The sequence below is a fragment of the Mastigoproctus giganteus genome, chromosome 1, assembly GCF_048544385.1.
Source record: "Mastigoproctus giganteus isolate SK-2022 chromosome 1, ASM4854438v1, whole genome shotgun sequence".
Classification (NCBI taxonomy): Eukaryota; Metazoa; Arthropoda; class Arachnida; order Uropygi; family Thelyphonidae; genus Mastigoproctus; species Mastigoproctus giganteus.
The window spans coordinates 93,887,108-93,908,618 of record NC_143575.1 but is presented as its reverse complement, the minus strand read 5'-3'; the positions used below and the strand labels follow the sequence as shown (position 1 = coordinate 93,908,618).

Genomic DNA, 21,511 nt, shown 5'->3' with positions numbered 1-21,511 from the left:
TAAACTACGAAATAAAATATCCAAGAAATATTTGCTTTGCATTTAAAAAAAGTGTAAGTAGTGTAGGGGGAAAGAACACAGAAAGACAGCGAGAGATGTAAAGTCAGCAAGCGAAAGAACCAACATACCTTCTGTTTTGCAAGACTAAACCATACTTTCTTGTGCCTTTATAAAGATTAAGTAATCGTGGCAAATAATGCGTTATCGCTTGACTATCGGCTGTGTATTAATCCTTACCCTTTGCCGATTCATTTGGATTATAATCTATTATAATTACTTCAGATAAATGGATTTTGATTCCTTTAACTCATTCCCAAACGAATTTCTTCATAAAGATAAAATTAAGTAGAAAAATTCAACATTAAAAGATATGACCATGGAGATCCACAGAATACCAATAAAAAGTGGAATAAACCTGGACTTAGAAACTGTGGATGGTATTCTTAAAGGCTAAACTTCTTAATCAAAGCAAATCATTAAACTAAGACCTATTATGATAATGTAGATTAGCAGACTCCCAATAATATATTTCAAGATTTTCATATCATTGTGGAACAATATACTTTTGAACTCCCATTAAAGAGGTTTAGAAAAAATACAGTTTCCATGGTACCTACAGCCACTAGTAGAATAAGCCGTATGAGATGTCACTGCACAACGGAAAAACAATTACACAGTCTATCAAAAAGACGAGAAAATGTATAGATGGAAGAAGAATTAAAAAAATCTTTCCGAACCCAATAAAACTTCACTAAACAGCTTTAATCATCCCTCTCCATTATTATGCAATAAACAAGTTGATTAACGTATGGCCGATAAGAGTTAAAGTACTGCTCTGTGATGATTTAATTTGGTAATAACTATTTGAAAAGTCGAATGTATTCAAAGATATTTAAGAATGTGACATAAATGTTTAGAGACAGTATTATGATTACACATTTCGTATGCTTTTACAGCAAATATGTAAATTACTTTACCCGGAAGTATGCCTGATTCAGTGATATACTTGTCTGACATTTTTGTTGATCCCACTGGATCGCAGAATGCTGTGGAAGTTGGTTTTTCTTCTTCCAGTCACATAGCTCCCTGAGGAGCTGTTGTGGCCACCAACAAATTCATCCAACTTCATCAATCATGTTCTATACAAGCGGCATCGCAAAATGTCACGCCCAAAGGTTCACTGATCCAATCATTTCATCTAGTTGCAGATCTTCCTCTGCACCTCTTCCCCTCCATTATGTTCAACAGAAAGTTTTTCCTCCTTACTATGTGTCCAAAAAATTTAAGTCTTCTTTTGTTGATGCTATGAAGAAGAATTTTAAGCCTGCCAATTTTATTCAATACCCACTCATTTGCTCTTCGATCTAGATAAGAAATACACAGTATTCTCCTATAACACCGCATTTTAAAATGCCTCAATTTTCTTCTTGGAAGTTGGTTAGAAAGGACAAAAATAAGGTTCCATTTAACGATCAGCGATTAATTTAATCAGTAAATTCCCTTCCGGGCGACATCATTTTCTTTTATTTATATATCTCATTTATACTTCAATTTTTTTGGCCCAAATAAAGAAATAGTTAAAGAAAAAATAAATAAATAAAACGCTTAAGTCTAGATTTCATCACATGCACCGAACCTTTCATCCAGTACACTATCGTTGTGCATAATACCTCGATTTATAATGTCAGTTAGTCAATTACCCCATTTGGCTCAAATACGTGGACATAAACAGTATTTTTTTCTGTAATTTTGGTTATTTCAGTCTGAAAGTTTAGTTTTCATTCTTTCTTGCGTTCAACTTGTTTGATATAAGGTTTAGTTGCGAGTATGTTGAATTAACCCGTTGACAATCTGCCATTGACCGAAATAACAGAAGCATTCTCTGAGGAGGTTGGAAGCAAAATTACCTTCCATTTATTATAATGTTTTTAATTTGTTTGTCCTTAATATTCTTTGTTTATTCATTACCAAAGAGTCACTGCATCCGGTGGTCGGTTCTGTGTGATTCCAGAGCACGGGGAGTGGGTTCCGAATATCTCGCGAGGTTGCAGAATCTGTGGTTTCAGCCCCGTTCACTTCAATCTATGTTAGCAACAGTGAACATTAGTATTGGAAAAAATAAACATCATTACACGCAGAGATTTTGTACTCATCTCTAGATGGCAACTGTGATTCTTTTGGGTATACCTCAAGAGTGTAAATATCTGAGGCTAACTACGATTTCCCCTCATTTGTGTTATTCTCTCTCTCTCAGACTTTCCCGGTTTCTCACTTTCTTGAAATTCCCTTCACTCTGATTCATCCCACTCCTTGTTCCACCCCGTTTCCTCCCGTCCGCATGACATTACACCGACACTTGGGGCGAGTGCTCCCTGCCATGTGACGTGACACATCCAAAGCCATGTGTCTGTCAAAAGTGATGTCGTTCTGCGCGAGGTGTCAGCAGCAAAAACTCGAGGTTCCAGTTATTCTACCTTACATACACTGTTTCTTTCTCGTGCGTTTCTTCATTCTAATTTCGAGTATATCGGGGTTGCTGAAGTGAAAGTAATGCTATCTGTGATGGAGCTGTCTTCGATTTGCTTTTCAGACACCAGTAAAACTTGTTTATAAAATAAAAATACAATTAAAAAATGCACGCCATCTTAAATGAAACTATCGTGTTACTAACTTCTTATTTTTATTTATTTTTTTTTGATGGAGCAGCATAAGCCTTGCCCATGCTAATACAGTACCAAATAACTGGAACAAATTTGAAAAAAAAAAAAAAATAGGTTTTCATCGTGTTGACCTCCTTTCAAAGAAATGTAGCTAATTATAAGCTTTCTTATTCAGCTATATTAAATGAAGGATTTACTTTTAGTTATCCCAAGATTTACTAGATCTTATGGAAATGAAGAAAACCTTTCAAAAATATAAAAAAAATATATTAATTTTTTAAATTTCGAAAAATGCCAATTAATTCATTCAAATTTAGTGAGGCCCCTTTAATGGAACCAGGTCCAAATTGCGTGAAATATCACTATCAAAGTGAGACAAAAACCAACCATACATGACCAACAGTGAAACAAAAAATAAATAAATTTCCAACCTCACAGACATACTAATCAACCCCCCAATGCAACAAATCTAAATAATGGCCCTCGTGCAGCGAAAAATTATACAACAGATCAGACACAAGGCAACACCACTGACAGAAAATAATGGTTAAATAAGAATAGACCAAAAAGGAACTGAACTATAGATAGCAGCGTGAGGGCCGTATTAGCATTTGAACTCAATAGACCACATAACATTAAAAAAGTTATATCCAAGAGCATCTACTGATTACACAATTATAAAACCTAAAATATCCGATAGTAATGATGAACGTGTGATTTATATATACTTGTACACTAAGTGATCACTTAGTTATGATCCCCATTCATAATGGACTATGCTGCATAGCTTGGCAACATAAAAAGCCTAACAATTTCGTACGCTACAGCAGTGATAATTTGCATCTATGCATGCAAGTCAAAGTCATAGAGTAGCAGTTATAGGACAAAGTAAAGCTATCACGGAGTTTCAAAAGGGCATGACTGCGGGAGCGCGTGCGTTGGGTGCTTCCCTTCCATGTCAGAAACGATACTTCCTGTCGGTTGCTCACGGCCCACTCCTGGTTAAGGCTAATGAAGAATGGTGTCGAACAGGTCAAACCACCTCCCGCCGACAGAACTGTAACATAACGCAGGGTGGATGTTCGTGGTGAGCGAGAGGTACAGAGCATATTGTACGGGCTCAACGGCAAACAACTGAGAGCCAGTTGACATCGCAATACAGTATGAGGAATGCAGAACAATGTCACAAATGATGATGCGCCGTACACTAAGACCTAGGGGATTCCACAGCAGATGACCCAAGTGACACCCTCTCCTCATCGCTGATCATCAATCATGACCCATCGTGCATGATGCCCACTATCAACAGAGGTGGGAGTGGTTGCTTAGTATGGGACATGTTTTGCTGACAAGAACTAGAGTCCCTGGTGCGTATGGACCAACGTTTCACCGATGAGGCCTGCGCAGCTCCATGAGACCATATATACCTTGACGTATTTTTTCCAGGACAGAAACTTGTTGACGTTGACATTAGACATGAATTTCTGTAGATTGTAATTTTCGGGAAATACGTTTGAAGGAAGGTTGTTTCATAAGACGGAAGTGGAATGAATAAATTAGGAAAAAAGAAATTTGCTTCGGTGAGTTTTAAGTTGCACAGTAAAAGGAAGCTGATTGGTCGCGGCGCGTCATCGGACTGGTTTGGAAGAGATAGAGCGAGAATTACAGAAGAATACAGAAGTCAATTTAGAAGAACAGTGCCCATGAAAGTATCTATAGAAAAGGCATGTAGCAGAAACAATGTCTATGAGATAAAGAGCGGAAAAACTTTATTAGAGATGGGTCATTAATTAATCTAACTGCACTCTTTTGAATCGAATCTAGAAACCTGACAGGGGTGTTTGGGGCACTGCCCCGATGTGGGAACAATATTCCCAATATTCCATGGTGGGGCGGATTGGCGATTTGTACAAAATGAGTAGCTGTTTGGAAGAAAAGTAACGCTGAGAGCAAAACAGAAAATCCAGTTTTTTTAGATGCAGAGGAAACAATATTTGTAATTTGCTAGTGCCAAGACAGAATAGAAGTCAGGATAATCCCTAATAGGGATATGTGATCTTGTTTAGAAATTTGAGTGTCATTAAAGATAACGATAGGAGCAGAAGAATCCTTTTTGCAAGATAAAAGACAGGACTGATTTTTAGGATTCAAATCAACTAAGTTCTCTTTGCCCCACTGGATAATTACCTGGAGATCAAAGTTTAGGGAGGTGGTGGTAGATATTCGAGAAGTTGAAGCTGTTTGAGCAGGGCAAGGTTTCTGAAAGTGGAAGGTGGACTGGCATTTTGTTTCGGTAATAATCTTTATGTAGGCAATAATATACGTTAAATACTAAACAAATTAAATTTTGGAATTTGGCTTTTAATGGTTAAACCAGTAAACGTCGAATAACTGTAAAATTACTGCGTTCATAATATGGAAGTACGCTATTTAATTGTGATTCAAATTTATTTTACGATAAACTTCGGTGTCTTTTCTTCCTCAAGAAAAAATGCCTTCAAGTACTTCAAAATATTTAATACTCAATCGACCTCTTGGTATAAACTAAACCAAACAGTTTTCAATGTGTCAATAACCAGTTATATGTTAAACCTTCTAAAGAACAAAATTCTGAAAATTAAAAACTTTGACGAACTAGTAATGAAAATAACCTCACACCCTTGAGCAAGAACAATGGACACTTCCAAGGGGATAGTTCCAACAACACAACGCAGACTATGTTCACATTTCGCTTGTTGCTTTTAGCCCACAGGAGGGTGCTGTGCTGGATGGCACATCGGGTGCACTCCAAATCTGCACCACCGACAACACTTATAGATAGGAGAGAAGGAAGAGAAATATATGCCCAGCTGTTTTACTTATTTTCTTAGAATTAGCTATTGATAAATTTACTCGCATAAGTGAGTTTTCTCGTCACTAAAAATGCGAAAGTCGTATTTGGTAGATCAGAAAAAGACAGCTAACTCGTTGAACAAAAACTGTTTACTGTTAACGAATACTACAGAAGGTGGGAATAACTGGTTTCTGCTCAAAGACACTGACAACACTTCGGCGCGCGTGGTGGCCCAATAAACCAAACCGTGTTGAGGTCAGTGGATGAATTTGAGAGAAAAGGCAGTTTGATGGAGCTCGGGAAACCTTAGTACGAAGCCCAAGGATTTGTTTAAACTTTCAAAAGTGAGGATCTCTTCATAGCACAGTATGGAAGATTTATCAAAGTAACTCGCCAGCTTATCCTTCCAAAATTTAGCCAAGCCAGCCACTAACACCAAATGCGAAAGAACAGCGTGTTCTGTTTGCCACGGAATTCAGTGCATTCTTAGAGCGAGAACTTGACATTATAAACAAAGTTTGGTTTTCTGATATGAGCTCTGGAGATCGCTGACAACCCATTACATGTAAAAACATGTCAAGTGCAGCGTCGCTCCCTGCAATTGACATTTTTGGGCCAGTGTTTGTCGATAGACACGATAAGTGACGTTTACCTCAATGTCATTAGGGACAATGTTGTGCTTTTTTTTTTTTTTTGAAAAGTATGGTATTAACGTGGATGACAAATGATTTCAACAGATTGGTGCAAGGCTCCATACTAATAGGAATTCTTGGATAAAAGTTTTGACAACAAGGTTTCTAATCGCAACAATGAGGTGTATGGCAAAGTACCATGTCACCTGATTTAAATCCTCTCTGGGATTATCTGAAAGACAGTACTTCAGAAGAATCCATAAACCATTTATGTTGTAGGAAACGGAGTAACGGAGTACATTCTTTACAACTTCACACTCGAATCCGACACATTAGTGACAAACATGGAGGACACATTTCACACGTTGTGGCATAAATTTCCCAATACTGCGTAAAATACAGTTAAAGTGTTAATTTTTTTTTTCTAAATAATATTTTATGTTCTTAAAATGAATAAAATGTATGATGAATAAAAAAAAACCACCCTGTAACTGCATTATCTGTCTACATTAATCCACAATTTGTCTCATTTTCATGTTCAAAGACGCCCCTTAACGTACTATTGCTTGCATCATATTATAAAGCATATACATACCTAAATACAGCAAAATTACATGGGTTGTTTTACGTTGTATCCGATTCTGAACGGTTACGGGAGGGAGGGGGCGTATGACTATTTGAATTTCGAAAAAATAGCTATGTAGCTTTGGATAACAACAAGTAGTTAAAAGAAATCAAATTAAGCACACATATGGCTAGCAAAATAGTAGGTACATACGTGTCTGCTTATTCCTATTTATTATTTTAATTTTTTTACCATTCAAAACCCCCATAGCCATTTCATTTTTTTGTTTTAAATTCAACCAACCAGAACTCCTTGCCCATTCAAAATCAGACACTTGTTTATATGAACTGTTTTACTTGTTTTTTCGCACGTAAACCCCTCCCCATAATTTTGTTCGCGTAATTTTGAATTGCCCTATACATATTTTTACCAAACATTTGTGGTCTAGCCTACCACAAACGTGTGTGAATGCGTGCATACACACACACGCAGATATCTTTATTTTTAAAAATGTAAAGTTCTAAGTAATTCCCAATGCCCCTTCGTTCGCAGCATGTTTGTTGTTTGTAACACTAAATTTATCAGATATGCTTCAGCACAGTTAATACACGCTCGTTTACAAAACTACCTCTAAACTCTACTAGCAAGATTCGCATAATTTCTATAAGATTCGCATATTCGAATCTTATAGAAATTACTTTCAATTAAAACCATTAATAATAGCTTTCTATAAGTAAAACTTACCTCGCGTCTCGGCGAAGCAGTAATTCACAAGCTGCAGAAAACGTAAAGCCGTGTCCACTGCGTCTGCTTTGCCAAATGGTAGAGCCAACCTACACTGCCGGTCGACGTGGTCTGTACTTTTGGCACGTCCTCATTAAATCCGCATAACCAGAACATCCAACTCAATGAGGGAGAAAGGACCAGGATGTGCTTATCGCTGCAGCCGCGTTTATAGTTATTGCCAAAAATAAAAGAACATACAAGAAACCAAGATTTTGGGTGCGTCCAAGTCTGCGTAATAGAAATACAATATAGTGCAAGTGTTAATTTATGGACGATTTGATTTTGGATTATGTCCACGCCTTAAATCTCGAATATAGATGCAAATTGTTTGAGAAACTTTTTCGGAAGGTCCAGTGTTGAATTTGAGAATTTATTGAATATGATTGGACCAAAAATCGCTAAATTCACCTTCTCATTTGTCCATTCCGCCATCTTGATACGGGTACACGCACAATTCGCACTCAACTAGTAAACTGAAAGTCACTAAAAGATATGGATTGTCGTCAAATACGCGTCCCCACTGAACAATTCGGCTGGTCTGACATTGCCGATCGCCAAAAGCTAACGCAACTTAACGGACAGAAACCAGCACAAAAACTATTACTGCACTGTTATTGATGAACTAAGAAAGGGGGCGTTGTGATTCATTTATACTAAAGAAACTAATAAAAGATCAAAGCCCACCTTAGCCAATTTAAAGTTGTACAGGATATAAATAAAACAGAAAATTTGTAATTGCTGTACGAGATCTTTGACTATATAAAATCAAGCATATTAAATATGAAAAAAAATATTGGATTTTAAACTACCCAGTGAGTTACTAGATGGTTTAAATAGTCAAAGATTAGAAAATGGAATTAAATATGAAAATAAAATCTTCAAGAAAAAAAAGATAACACGTAAGAAATCCATCCAAAACATTAGATGAAATGTGAAAACTCAAGTTCCACTGGTCATTCCTCAGATTTTTATTTCAAAATACCAGACGATTTTCTTAAGTACAGGATTACCTTTCTTCTGACTTGAGAGCCGAGCAAAGTTTCCGTTTCGTGCTCCACTAAAACCAAGGTGAACCAATTTGTAGAACATTAAAGTTTAACCTCATTTCCCACTGAAACCAAAGACGCCAGAAAGCAGATGAAAGGCTTGTTGCCCCTTCTAAAAGGATGGCTTCATTTGTTTCAGTGAGAAATGAAATTAAACTTGAAGTGTTTTACGAATTAGTTAATCTTTGATTTATTTTAGTCAGCGCATTGAGTTTTATTGTCCATGGTATAAATGCCACTTTGGATCCATGGTTTAATGCGAACCTCAGTGCACTTTGTGTTTGTAACCCCTTGTTTTTCTATATACACTGGTGATCACTGAATAATTACCACCTGCCTAATACCGTGTATACGTCTAAGTGTTCAGTGCATAATCATTTGGGATATTGTTCTGGCATTTCCCCATATTGTACTGCGATGTCAATTGTCTCATAGTGACCTGCCGTTGAGCTCGTACAACGCACTGCACCTTTCGCTTTGAATAATTCTTTACAATTTTGAGCCGTTAAACACAGTGGGCCGTGAGCAACCGACAAGATGTGCTGTTTCCGATACGGAAACACCCAACGCACGTGCTCCTACAATCATGCCTTTTGGAAACTCTGCGATATCTTCACTGCTTCCCATAATTGTTACTGTATCCTTTTGACTTGCATGACCCGATACAAATTACCATTGCTCTAGCGTAGGCAGAAGCTTTGCTCAACTTTTCAGTTGGTTCAGGTTTTTAAAGTTTGCAAGACTGTAGGATTTTCCATAAGCTCTGAATATCTGTTAACCTACTTCCTGAACATTATTTTGTTTTCGAGATGAATCCACATTCTAATACTCACTCTTTACATGGTGAAAAGTAATATTTTCAGTGAAATTCTTCATAATAAATAAAATTAAAATAGTTAATGATGTTCATTATTCAGAATTCAATAATTGGATTACTATTATATTAGAATTATCGATTACCTCAGGAGAAAGAAAACTTTATATGAATAAACCTGACTTTTTTACAATATACTTTTAAACATACATTTTCTGGAACAGTGGTTGCTATCGCTGTAATTCCACACCATGTGAAAAAAGTCCGGATATGAGTCCTGGAGACAGTCCGGATATGAGTCCTGGAGAAACAATTCTTATGGGCCTTTATTTAATACTTTTGCATCAATAAAAATCAGTATATATATTCTGCATCATCCGAATGTTATTCGATGCAGTCTTGTTTCCAGTTTTCCCACATATGATTGACAGGCATGACAATAACTAAGCTTTTATTCTCCAAATGCATTTCCCTGATGACTGATGTCCTCTTAGCTAGCGTAGTAGTGATAATCATTCACCTTCCACACATCGTATAGAAAAGGTCTGGTTGTAATCCTGTCAAGGCGGAACTTCTGTGCTTTTTAAATCATGGCCATGTTGATCGTTCTCGGTTAAGGGTAGAAAAAGAAAAGCCTTGGAGAAAAATCAACCAGCAGTCAATCAACAATTAATAATTGAATATCAGTCGGATAATGCACATCGCTCTCCCATTCTACTTGAACCATGGATAACAAGAATATTTAAAAAAATACCTCCTCAACCCAGACTACCAAAATGGTTCTTTGTAGCTGCCAAAATTTTTCTTTATTTTAAAGATAATCTCGAAAAAGATTAGGTGTATTCCAAAAGTAAGTTCGCTCACTCGCTCTAACACTGAAAGATCAATATCCCCTTTTCTATCTTATAATGTCATTCAAAGTTTGATAAAAAACGTTGTTGAATGACCTTATAATTCTTAAACGTATAGCAGTAGCTAAACGATTGTGAGCAGGAGCATATGCACACCAGGTTTTAACTTGTGACACGCTAGTCTAGCGAAAAGCTGCTTTGAGTGAACCCTTACTCTCATTTGTCGTATATGCCAAAAATGATGAAATTTGAAGAATGTACGAACATTAAATTTTGTTGCAAACTTAGATAGTCAGAACCGGAAACACGTGAAATGCTCGTTTTGGTTTATGGAGATGGTGTCGTGACGAAAATAGTTAGTTTAAGTGGTTTCTCAATGTTTCGTGAGGGAAATATTTCTCTTTAAAATGAAGCAAGAACCGGTCGCGCGTCACCATCCCAAAACGATCAAGGCATCAATGAAGTCTTCACCGTCATTCGATCGAATCGGCGAAGACTGAACATTCGGGAAATTTCTAGGGAGAGGATTCATTCATTTAGTTAAGTTTAGACCATTTTGACTGAGGATTTGGTCATGAGGTGGTTGAGCGCTAACTTTGTTCCATGCATTATCGCGCAATATCAAAGACAGCATCAATTTCTCATTTTATCTCAATTATTCCAGAAAGCTGTGTCTGATTCTTCATTTTTAACAAAAAATATAACAGGTAATAAGTCTTTGGGGCATAAATATGACACCGAGCCAAGATTCAAATCTCCCAATGGAAAAACAACCTTGTCACCGAGGCTAAAGATGCCGCATAAATCAAAATCAGATAGGAAGGGTCATGCATTTTTGCCAACGAGGGAATGTTATCAGAATTCGTTCCGAGAAGCGTCACTGATAATACAATCTGGTACCAAGAACATTTAAAGCAATCTAGAGACGCAATCAATAAAAATCATAAAATACCTGAAATAGCGAATTGGGTAGCTCATTTACGACAACAAAATTGTCGTCCGACAATTTTGACCAGCAAAAATATTCCCACAATGTCGCATCCAACCCATTCGCCAGAGTGGCCAAACTCAAAAGCGCACTAGCATATATGTTTTGTGGACACTGATAAATACTGTTAACGACTGCATTCATTTTCTAAATGATTAATTATAAACTCCTCTGACCTAGTGGTGGCGTCAGAGTATAAACAGAACTTTTTAATTTTTTTATTTCATTTGGGCAAGGGCTTTTCTCAAAGTTAAAACAGGATATGAAAAGAAACGATTCGAATCAATTCAGGAAATCTAATCAAACAAGATGGATCTCTTAAAAGCACTCATAAAATAGGACTTCCAAAAATGTCTGCATCAGTACTAGGGATGATGAAATAATTGTGTTGTTGCGGAAGGAGATTGTATTGGAGAGTACAGTATTAACAAGGTAAATATTTATGATCAATTTTAAGTAACTTTTTGAACTGAACTTTTTCATCAAACCTTGTATAAACAATACACTGCACAAAACATTACAAAGTCCGAACCAATAATTTCTTAATTCCATTATTACTTCGCCTTAATAGCTTTTGTCAGTGGTCACGCAGACTGAATATTCTTTTATCCAACACCTAATTGCCGCTTTATGGGGTACAAGACGCTCTTTTAGCCATTATATTATTATTAATGCTTTAAATTAAAATACTGTAGGTTCCATAAGCAGCATGTGACTCTCGTTAATCAGTGGCTATCAGAAATAGTTTTACAAATATAATCTCAGCTCTAAAGATCGAATTATTTTATATGTACTGTACGTTTTACTACATATACTTTATTACATTCCAGGTTACTTATTGGTGCTCCAGAATCCCAGACAGATCAACCAGGAGTTGATACGGGAGGAGCTGTATATAGATGTAGAATATACCATTCTAATGACTGCCAGCAAATTCCATTTGACAGATCGGGTAAGCGTTTTTATTACTGATGTATATTGGTACTTATTAAATCTAGACTGTCTCCTACTTTCACCATAACTTGTTTCATTAACTTATTAAGGTCTCTTCCATTTCTTCTTTTCCCCCTTTTTTTAAGGCTCTAGTCGAATAGTTCTCCGTGACCGAAGGGAACAAACTGATGAAAAGTCACATCAGTGGTTTGGAGCAACGGTTCAGAGTTCAGGAGAAAATGGGAATATTGTTGTGAGTTTTTATTTCAATATTATTTTGAAGATGTTGTTAAATTAAACTGTGATTATCAAACGTTCATAAAAGGCGATATAATTATCATATTTTTTTCCTAATAACTATATTAACTTCAACAAAAGTTATGTAAAAATTTAATAAATAATTCCCCAATAGTAATGTGATAATTAAAAGAGAAAGATCGCCCCAAACTTTGCGCAACGTATGAGGATTATATAAGTATTACCTGCAGAATAGGTCTTTGAGATGACCACCATCCGAGTTTTGCATTACTACCTCTATCAAATCAAATTTAAGTTACCTTAATCATCCGCTCATCTTGGTTTATTTCTAAACTGTTTCCCAGAGGAAACAGGAAAGGAAATTAACAAAGTTAATAAATGTGGGTCTGATAAATCAGAAGCACAAGGATTGGCATTATTGAACATGACGGTTTCGAAAAATATCTTGAAGCAAAGCCGTTTGCCTTGCAGTATGTTTGTGATATCCCCAAATATTTTCATGTCTGATACGTTCCATAGTGTATTCGTGTCTAACGGCACCATTATGATTATTTCATAGCAACGTGCAGGCCCGGCGCTAGGAGTCCGCAAGTGAAGCACTTGCCACAGGCGCCGTTTAAATAGGCTCCGCGCCTTTAATAAAATACATTTTATATTTAACATTCAATATCAAAGTTGTACTTTTTCTATACCCTCAAATCTTTCTCTCTACCAGTTTTACAACTCAAAATTTTGAAAATACGTCTAAATTTAGGAATTATTAATAAACTATTTTGTTAAGTGCTTTCTTTTAATGGTTCTGCAGAGTGCAGACGCTTTTCTGTGAGGGGGACGGGTAAATTTGCGAGGCTTTTTAAGTCGGTAGTAATTTTCTCCAGGTTAACCCAGCAGACCGAAATGCTAGATACTACTGCATATGTGCATGTTAAAATACTGTATGAATTAGGCGCTGTTACAAGGTTTTACCTCAGGCGCCACAAACGCCACGGTCGGTCCTGGCATCATGAACCATTCACTTATTGACTGGTTGGCCTTCAAAGAAACAGAGACCAATGATGTGATCTGACATTAGTCAACATCAATTATTATTATCATTATTATTAACCATATGGTACAAGGAAGCCTGAGGCTTATGCTGCACCAGCCAAAAAAAAAAAAAAAAAAATTCCCGAGTTACCCTGAGAGAGAGAGAGAGAGAGAGAGAGAGAGAGAGAGAGAGAGAGAGAGAGAGAGAGAGAGAGAGAGAGAAGTAGAAAGGAATCACCAAGAAAGAGTAGAATGATGATATCCAGCTCAGGATCCTGGGTTTGCCAAGCCCATACTCACCAGATGTGAGTATGGGCTTGGCAAACTTTGCATGCTTTGTGCGATGAAATTCGTTGCATTCTGTATGATCGTTCAAAAAATCATATTCGACAATTCTACTTATTCACTGAATTATTTAAACGAAAATGGACTTTCCAGTCATCACAAGTTTTTTTCCTAAATCATGATCAATTGTCAAAATTGTCTGAAGAACTCTAATCGGTTGGTACGGTCAAAAGGCTTTAATTCTTAATTACTGCTTTAAACATGCTATATCTTCTAAACATATTTATGCAATCCTTTTGAGTTTAGGAAGAAACGGAGCATAAAATTTTGAAAGCCTTTTCATTACTAACATGTCTACTTTATTGATTCTTTATTTCCATTCACCAAGTACTCAAGATGCGGCCTAACCATTGTTTTGTAAAATAGGATGATAACCACGTATCACTGCTAGCAAATTTCGCATATATCATTGACCGAGCTGTACTGGCAGCCTGCCTACACTTCTTAGGGAAGTTTATATCTGAGTGTAGCCCTCAGAATTATCCCGGTCTTTTTCATTTTCCACTGCCCTGACTGTAGTATCACACAGCTGGTACGTTAATCCGATTACTGTTACCGATATGCAGTATTTTGCATTCGCCAATATTAAATTCAATTGTCATTTCTCAACCCATCTGCCTAATTTGTCCAGTTCTTGTTGCAGTATCATACCTTGATTACTGTTATTAACCACCCTGCCAACTTTATCATATGCAAACTTAGACATTAAGCTTGATATACCTTCATCAATATCATTAATAAATATATAAAACAATGGGCCCAGCACCGAACTCCACCAATAACAATAGTCCACGAAGAGCCCATTGACAACCACTCTGTCTTCTCCTACTCAACCATTCCTTTATCCATAGCAGCAACTTGCCCATAATGTCACACCGCTCCAATTTATAGAGTACTCTTTTATGTGCAACAATATCAAAAGCTTTCCTGAAATCCAAGTATATATATATCAAAATCATTTTTTTGCATCTAGTTCCTTTGGTACTGCAAAGGAACCTTTGCAGTACCAAAGGTTCCTCTGCTGCATCGTAGTAGTAGTATTCAATTAAACTGGCCAGACAAGATGTCCCCTTAAGGAATCCATGCTGTGACTGCAGCATGATTGCATTCTTGTCTAGATGGTCCTGCATTACTCCTTTAACCAGTGCCCCCATTATTTTCCCTGAAACAGAAGATAACCAAAAGGAATAAATGTAACTTCCGAGTTTTACGAGTTTTTCTCATTCAAAAGTAAACAGAGATGGAAGCTGACAATTTCGTTCACTATGGCACATTATGCTGTAAGCTTCCGTTGATGTCACACGATATTAGCCACTTCCTAAATCCGTATTTTTTTTCCGTTCTCTTTGGCACAAAAAACACATACTTTACCCCTTTAATTCATATAAAAAACTAGCAAAAAACGGAAAAGGAAATGAGAGTTTCCTTTCCTCCTTATAAAGAGTACCGCTTCCCTCTGAACAGCCCAAGGTGAGAAAAAAACATAAAATAAAAATAAAAATTATATATATTCTGTATATACAAATCCATTTATTTATTTATAAAATATTTCAATTTTCAATTTTAAAATAGTTGAATGTTATTTAAAGACGATATCAGCATCCTCCATTTCACGTCTGCTTTTACACCCTGCAATAAATATTGATAAGTTATCTTAAGGACAAACTCTAAGATCCCCCCCCCTGAAATGTCTGTGATAAGCGATCGCTACCACACACGTTTTATATGTACTTATATCAAAAAGTAATATCATATACACTAAGTGATCACTGAATTATGACCACCTACCTAATACTTCGTAGGTCCTCCTTTTTCTCTCAGTACAGCAGCTATCCGATGTGGCATTGATTCAACAAGATATGGCCAACTAAGCTGTGTGTAATGCGGTCAGCAAAGCAGGTATGGAGGTGATATGCCTTTCCATAGTATCCCACAAGTGCTCTATGAGATTGATATTGGGGGAAAGTTCGGAGGCCAATCGATATTCTGGAAGTCAGAACTGTGTTTCTCAAACCATTCCTGCACAAATTCCAGATGGCTCGGCACATTGTCATCTTGTAAGACGCCATCGCCATTCCGGAAAAAGTCAATCAGCAAGCAGTTGACGATAGCGGAGACCACTGATACGTTGTTCCACATGCACCAGGGGTCCAAGTTCCTACCAGTGAAACATGCTCCACACCATACAACCGCCTCCACCAGCCTGCACTTTTGATACCATGCATGATGGATGAAGAGCCTCATGTTGTTGACGTCAAATCTATATACGACCATCCACAGTTTGTAGTAAATAACGTGACTCATACGACCAGCACACCTTCTTCCAGTCTTCTAACGTCCAACTTGCATGCTCTTTGCACGAGGCGAGTATTTTACGCTGATGAACCCTGGTTAGGAGAGGATGCCATAGAGGTCGTCTGTTGATATAGCCCACACGTGCGAGCGTGCGACGCATGGTCATGCCATATATTGTTCTGGGTTGGCCCATGTTGTACTGGGTAGTCAACTCTTCAACAGTGTTGCGCCTGTTCGCCTGTACGAGTCGTCGGACCCGGCGCTCACCTCTAACATTGACCTTTGCAGCTTTGCCTTCGGGTCGTTGTTTGACCATTTTTACGCCAGTCCTGGTACACTTTAACTACGGATGCTCTCGAACACCCCACCAGTTCAGCCGTTTGGGAAATCGGGGCACCAGCTCGTAGAGCACCCACAATCTGTCCTTTATCAAAGTCCGATAAATCCTTCCTTTTGCCCATCAAGCTCGGAATTTTACTACCTACTGAACCAGTGACACCTTATCTATGCTAGGTAGGTCGACTAACTCCGCACTCTAGTACCTCACGTGGTCAACAGGTGGCATTCAGTTTTCATAGGGGTGGTCATAATTCAGTGATCACTCGGTGTATGTACTTATATGATATGACATTTTCAAAGCAGTCATGGGGTATTGTCAATCATATATAGGAATTTTGCTAGCAGGGAAAAGGAGGTGATTATCCCCTTGTATGATGCAATGGTCAGACCACACCTTGAGTACTAGCGTACAGGTGTGGAAGCCTCATTTTAGGAAGGATGTAGAGTTGCTTGAGCGAGTACAGAGAAGGGTAACAAGACTGGTCAGGGGAACGAAGGGGGTGGTGTTACCAAGAAAGGCTTGAGTTCTGCAAATTGCAGTGTCTGGAGACTATGCATCTGCGGGGTGATCTGGTGGAGGTGTATAAGGCCTTGAATGAGTTGAGCAGGCTCAATTCTGATTTCTTCCTCTTGCTCAGATTACGAACCTGAGGGGACATAAATTCAAATTGAGGAAAGACAGTGGTAGAATAGATGTGCAGAAATTTGCTTTTAGCCAGCGGATAGTTGATTACTGGAACAAACTTCCATCTGTCGTTGTGGAAGTTGACAGCTTAAATAAATTCAAGAAGCAACTGGACAAACGTTTAGAGGGATTGAATGTGTGAAATTTTTTTTTTTTTTGGCTGATTCTACATAAGCTTGCTCCCTTGCATCACATGCCTCTACTATTAATATTACTATGCTTAATATGATTATATGCGGCGCTTACTTTGCATACCACCTCGAGCTGACCTTAACTATAGCTCCTAGCTTATAAGAGTTAACTGAGAATATTCTAGTTCATATATGTATTAAACATATTACGGATTTATAAAATCTGTGAACATTATATTCTGTAATAACAGTACGCACAGCAAGACGTTTGTGCTCTCATGGTTAGAACAGTGTTTATGACCCGCTATTCGTTCACACCGTGTTGATAGGTTGGATTCAATTTCTATTTAGATAGAAGGTACTTTTATGGTGTTTTAGGTGCCTTCGCAAAGACTCAAAATTAAGTGATTATGGCCATTTTGCGTGCCTATTGTGTTTAGTGATTTGTTACCGTCCAAGGTACTAGCAAAAGAGTCGCTGAATATTTGGTGTCGATCCGACTTGTACTTATCTAATAATGCCTAAACTTCCGAAATATGCTTGCATTTCGCATTCCATTCCGCACTTACCAACCTTAAGTGGGTGTACACCGCTGAATATCGGCTGTCGAAATAGACCAGTTACAAGCGTCATCCTCCTCCCGTTACTACAACAACTAATATGGACAAGCGCTTGGGATCAGAAGAATGAAGTCCTTGATCAAGGAGAAGAGGTTAGTTTTTACAGCCAAGCTTAAACTACTCATCGACCAGATTTATCTCCCCAATTCCTAGGTCGCCTGCTGATGCTGGAGGATACCTCAGCCATACCAAAGAGCGAAACCCGCATTCGTTTCCCACCATAGCAAACTTGAACTAACGGACAAGTTTTCTCTGGTGAATTCTACGCTTTAATAAACGACAAAAAATATAAATTGGATCCGCTTCATGCTCAGGATTTCTGATGTGCGGATCATCAGTTCGGCGTGTTTCTTCAGTTGCTGTACCCAGGTGGAATTCAACGAGCGTACCAGCCTTGCTGAATAGGATTAGAACACACTTCGACGTGGATCTTTAAGCCTGTCACCCACCAACTAGGATAAAGTCAACTCTGTGAACTGCAAACTCTTTGAACTCAGAGTCTTGACATGTGTTTATATCACCATCATCCTTATTATTCCATGTATCCTTCTTTTTGTGATTATGACCGTTGTTATTGTATACTATTTTTCGCTTTATTTAGTTTGTGTATGTTAACCCCTGGTCACCGTGATGGGAAATTGTGCTGTATGTAATGTACTACACCACAATAACGATTTATTGATTTATTTACATACAGAGCTTTCATAAATTTACATAACGTAAAAATATGCAGATTTTTTAAGTAAAAACACATTAATCTGTTTACAAGAAAACACATGGATGTAATACAACTATGAATAAATGGTGTTATCTTGATAAATACTTGTAATTGTACGCCCCTACTAGCCGATTTCTATAAAGGAGTAAAACCTACTTTGTTTAATAAACACATTTAATAATAATAATCAAATTTTACTGTGGGGCATCAATTTACAGGTCTACTAATATTGCCCAATACTGCACTGAGTATTGTGTTGTGCCTGTTAATAGCTTTACAAATAATGCAGTAACATTCGAAACTTCCTGTCTTTATGTATGTCTTTTTTTGGACAAATTTTTACATGGCTAGGGTCAAATTATATTCTGTGAGACCAAAAAAAATTACAGAAAAAGAAACCAGAATCTTAATACGACTTAAGGTGAGGCCACCAAAGGCGTGAGGCTGGAAACAATGGCACTCTACCAATCTTATTTGGTCAATCCTCATTATTAACACATATTTCGAAATGTTACTCTAAGAAGCATTCATGATTGATACAGTGATTTGACTCTGTTATCCACCAACGTCTAAAAAAGGCCTGTACTGGATATCTGTTAATACATCTTGACCGAGTTAGTCAATCTAGGGTAAGGGTGGCATTTTTTTTATGCTGTAAATTGAGGTTTTTCATTTCTCAAAAACAGCCACAGAATACACGGAATTTATAAAATAGTGGACGTTTCCTTGGCTGTCTCAGAGTTTAAACCAAACCTAATCCCACTGCTCTTGAGTATCAGAACTGACGTTGGTAAGATTTTGCAAATCGAATGATTTGCAAATTCCTACCAAAATAAATGAATAAATAAATACTAAACTGTGCATTTTAACTCGCAACGTCCAGAGAAAGGTTTCTTATGCGATTATCATCTCTTTCTCTCTTTACTAGGCCTGTGCCCCGAGATATGTTTATTTTTCCACCAACCTGCGTCGACGAGATCCTGTAGGCACGTGCTGGGTTGCTCGTGGATCGTTTAATGATTTCCAGGAATATTCCCCTTGCAGGACATGTAAGTAGTTGTAACATTAGTTTTTCTTTTTTTTTCCCTTTAATTTCAAACAGACACGCTCTGACATTTGAGAAGATCAGCTGTCGTAATAATAATATATGACGTTCATCTTGTTACAGCATTGCATTCCTTCCGTCCTTCCCTTTAAGTACAGTGCTTGCAAAGAAAATTTACTTCTAAACAAAGAATGGACCTATAGTTTTTTAAATTAAGAATTATGTTTAAAATAAAAATGGCATTCGTTTACAGAAAAATGCAAGGAATGCCTAACACTCTATGATGAAGCGCTCCCCTTCCCTCAGTTTACAGCAAGACCCTCAATGCATTCGTTCAATTTAATCAGACAGCTCCACCGTCCATCCTAACAGAAATTATAAATTATACAAACAGTTAAGTCGAATTAATCACTCTTAAACCATATGAAATTAATAATGCTAAAACTACAGTCTATTGACTATTGACTATAAAGTATTTGGGCTATTACCACTGTTGCCATATAATAACAGCAGTATAAAATATGTAATGGGTTGTAGTTTTGCTATAGTTTGCTCCATTGAGCAAACATTAAACAATAACAATTAGATAATGAATAGAAACCATTCATATTTAACTTGTCGCATGTTGCAGCGCATAAAGAATTCATTTAAAAAAAAAAAAAAAGGAAGGAAAGAAAGAAATATATGAGTCATCCATTATATATGGATAGTGATGTCAGTAAAGAAGGTTCTCGGAGAACAAGAATTCTACGAAATAAGAATATTTTCAGAATAACCTCTTAAGAATATTTTCCATAAGATTTATTCTCAATAATTATCTATCGTTGCACGTGGAGATGTAACTTTTCAGAATATTCAGCTTCTTTAATTTGTTCTGATGGGTTCAATAATAATAGCACAATGAAATTTTCACTATGGGGTCGGTTAACGTTTCAGGTTTCGCTCACTGCTAGTTGATGCACCAAATACAGCAGGCGGCGCCACTAGCCCTGCACGTGTTGTCACATGATCGGGAGTATAAAGCAAAATTCAGTACCCTAGATAGATACACAAATGACAAAAAAAAAAGCGAGTTACGTGTGACAGTTTGATAAATGACCTTCACCAACGGAAGTTTAATGTTAGTTTTGACTACAAGATGACAAGAAGGCTCCAAGGAGTGTATTTCCAACTGACACAAGACGTTTGCTGAAACGTATTGCTGTTCCAATAAAAAAGTGTTGCTGATCTCCAAATGAAGAAATATTATAAACGTGTTTGCCTTTTTCTTTGTATTAGCTCCAGAATCTCATTAAAGAATGGAATTCAAGATATCAATACCTCTTGATGACAATTTCCAGACTATTGCATAAATGATTGATTATGGTGCGAGGTTTTCTGTTCCGGCCGAAGTTAAGAAATTCTTTTCATCCGGACGGCAAGAACTTTCATAGGCTTTGCTACATGGCCCAGTTAGTCTGCCCCGGGCGAATGCTACATAGTTCTTATCCCAGAAACTCGAGTTTTTCATCCAAGAAAAAAAAACAATAACAATTACAATAAGATGCACCCCCCATCGTCCTTTACGTCCCTGGAAAATATATGTAGAAGAATTATTACAGAACTCTTAAACTAATCTATAAATGTGATAACTTGACAACACTTTGTAAAAGATATTTTTTATCACTGAAAGTAACCAAAATTCGTAAAACGGTAATTGCAAACTCTAAATTGTGTAAAGTGGCCATTTTTGATTTTCCTGAAGCACTAAAATTTAAGTGCCACCATTATATGAAGTATCAGTCAACGGCTATATTGGTTTCTTATTCGAAAATGGCCCTGTTAGAAGCACGATTTAAATTCCTATCTGTTGCTTTTGATATGTGATCGCTGACATAGTAACGAAATGTTAAAATCAAAGCTGACCCACAGTACATGATAACCTCGTCTATAGCCGTAGCG

The 21,511-nt window shown here is 37.2% G+C and overlaps 1 protein-coding gene across 1 annotated transcript in view; it reads left to right on the top strand.

Moving 5' to 3' along the window:
• Nucleotides 1–21,511, top strand: part of LOC150090997 (integrin alpha-PS2-like) — a 366,306-nt gene that overhangs the window by 37,820 nt on the left and 306,975 nt on the right. Inside the window, exons 2-4 of the mRNA XM_090381009.1 lie at nt 12,006–12,127; nt 12,255–12,361; nt 19,454–19,574. Of these exons, the coding sequence (XP_090237135.1) occupies nt 12,006–12,127; nt 12,255–12,361; nt 19,454–19,574 (350 nt within the window). The remainder of the gene's footprint in view (nt 1–12,005; nt 12,128–12,254; nt 12,362–19,453; nt 19,575–21,511) is intronic.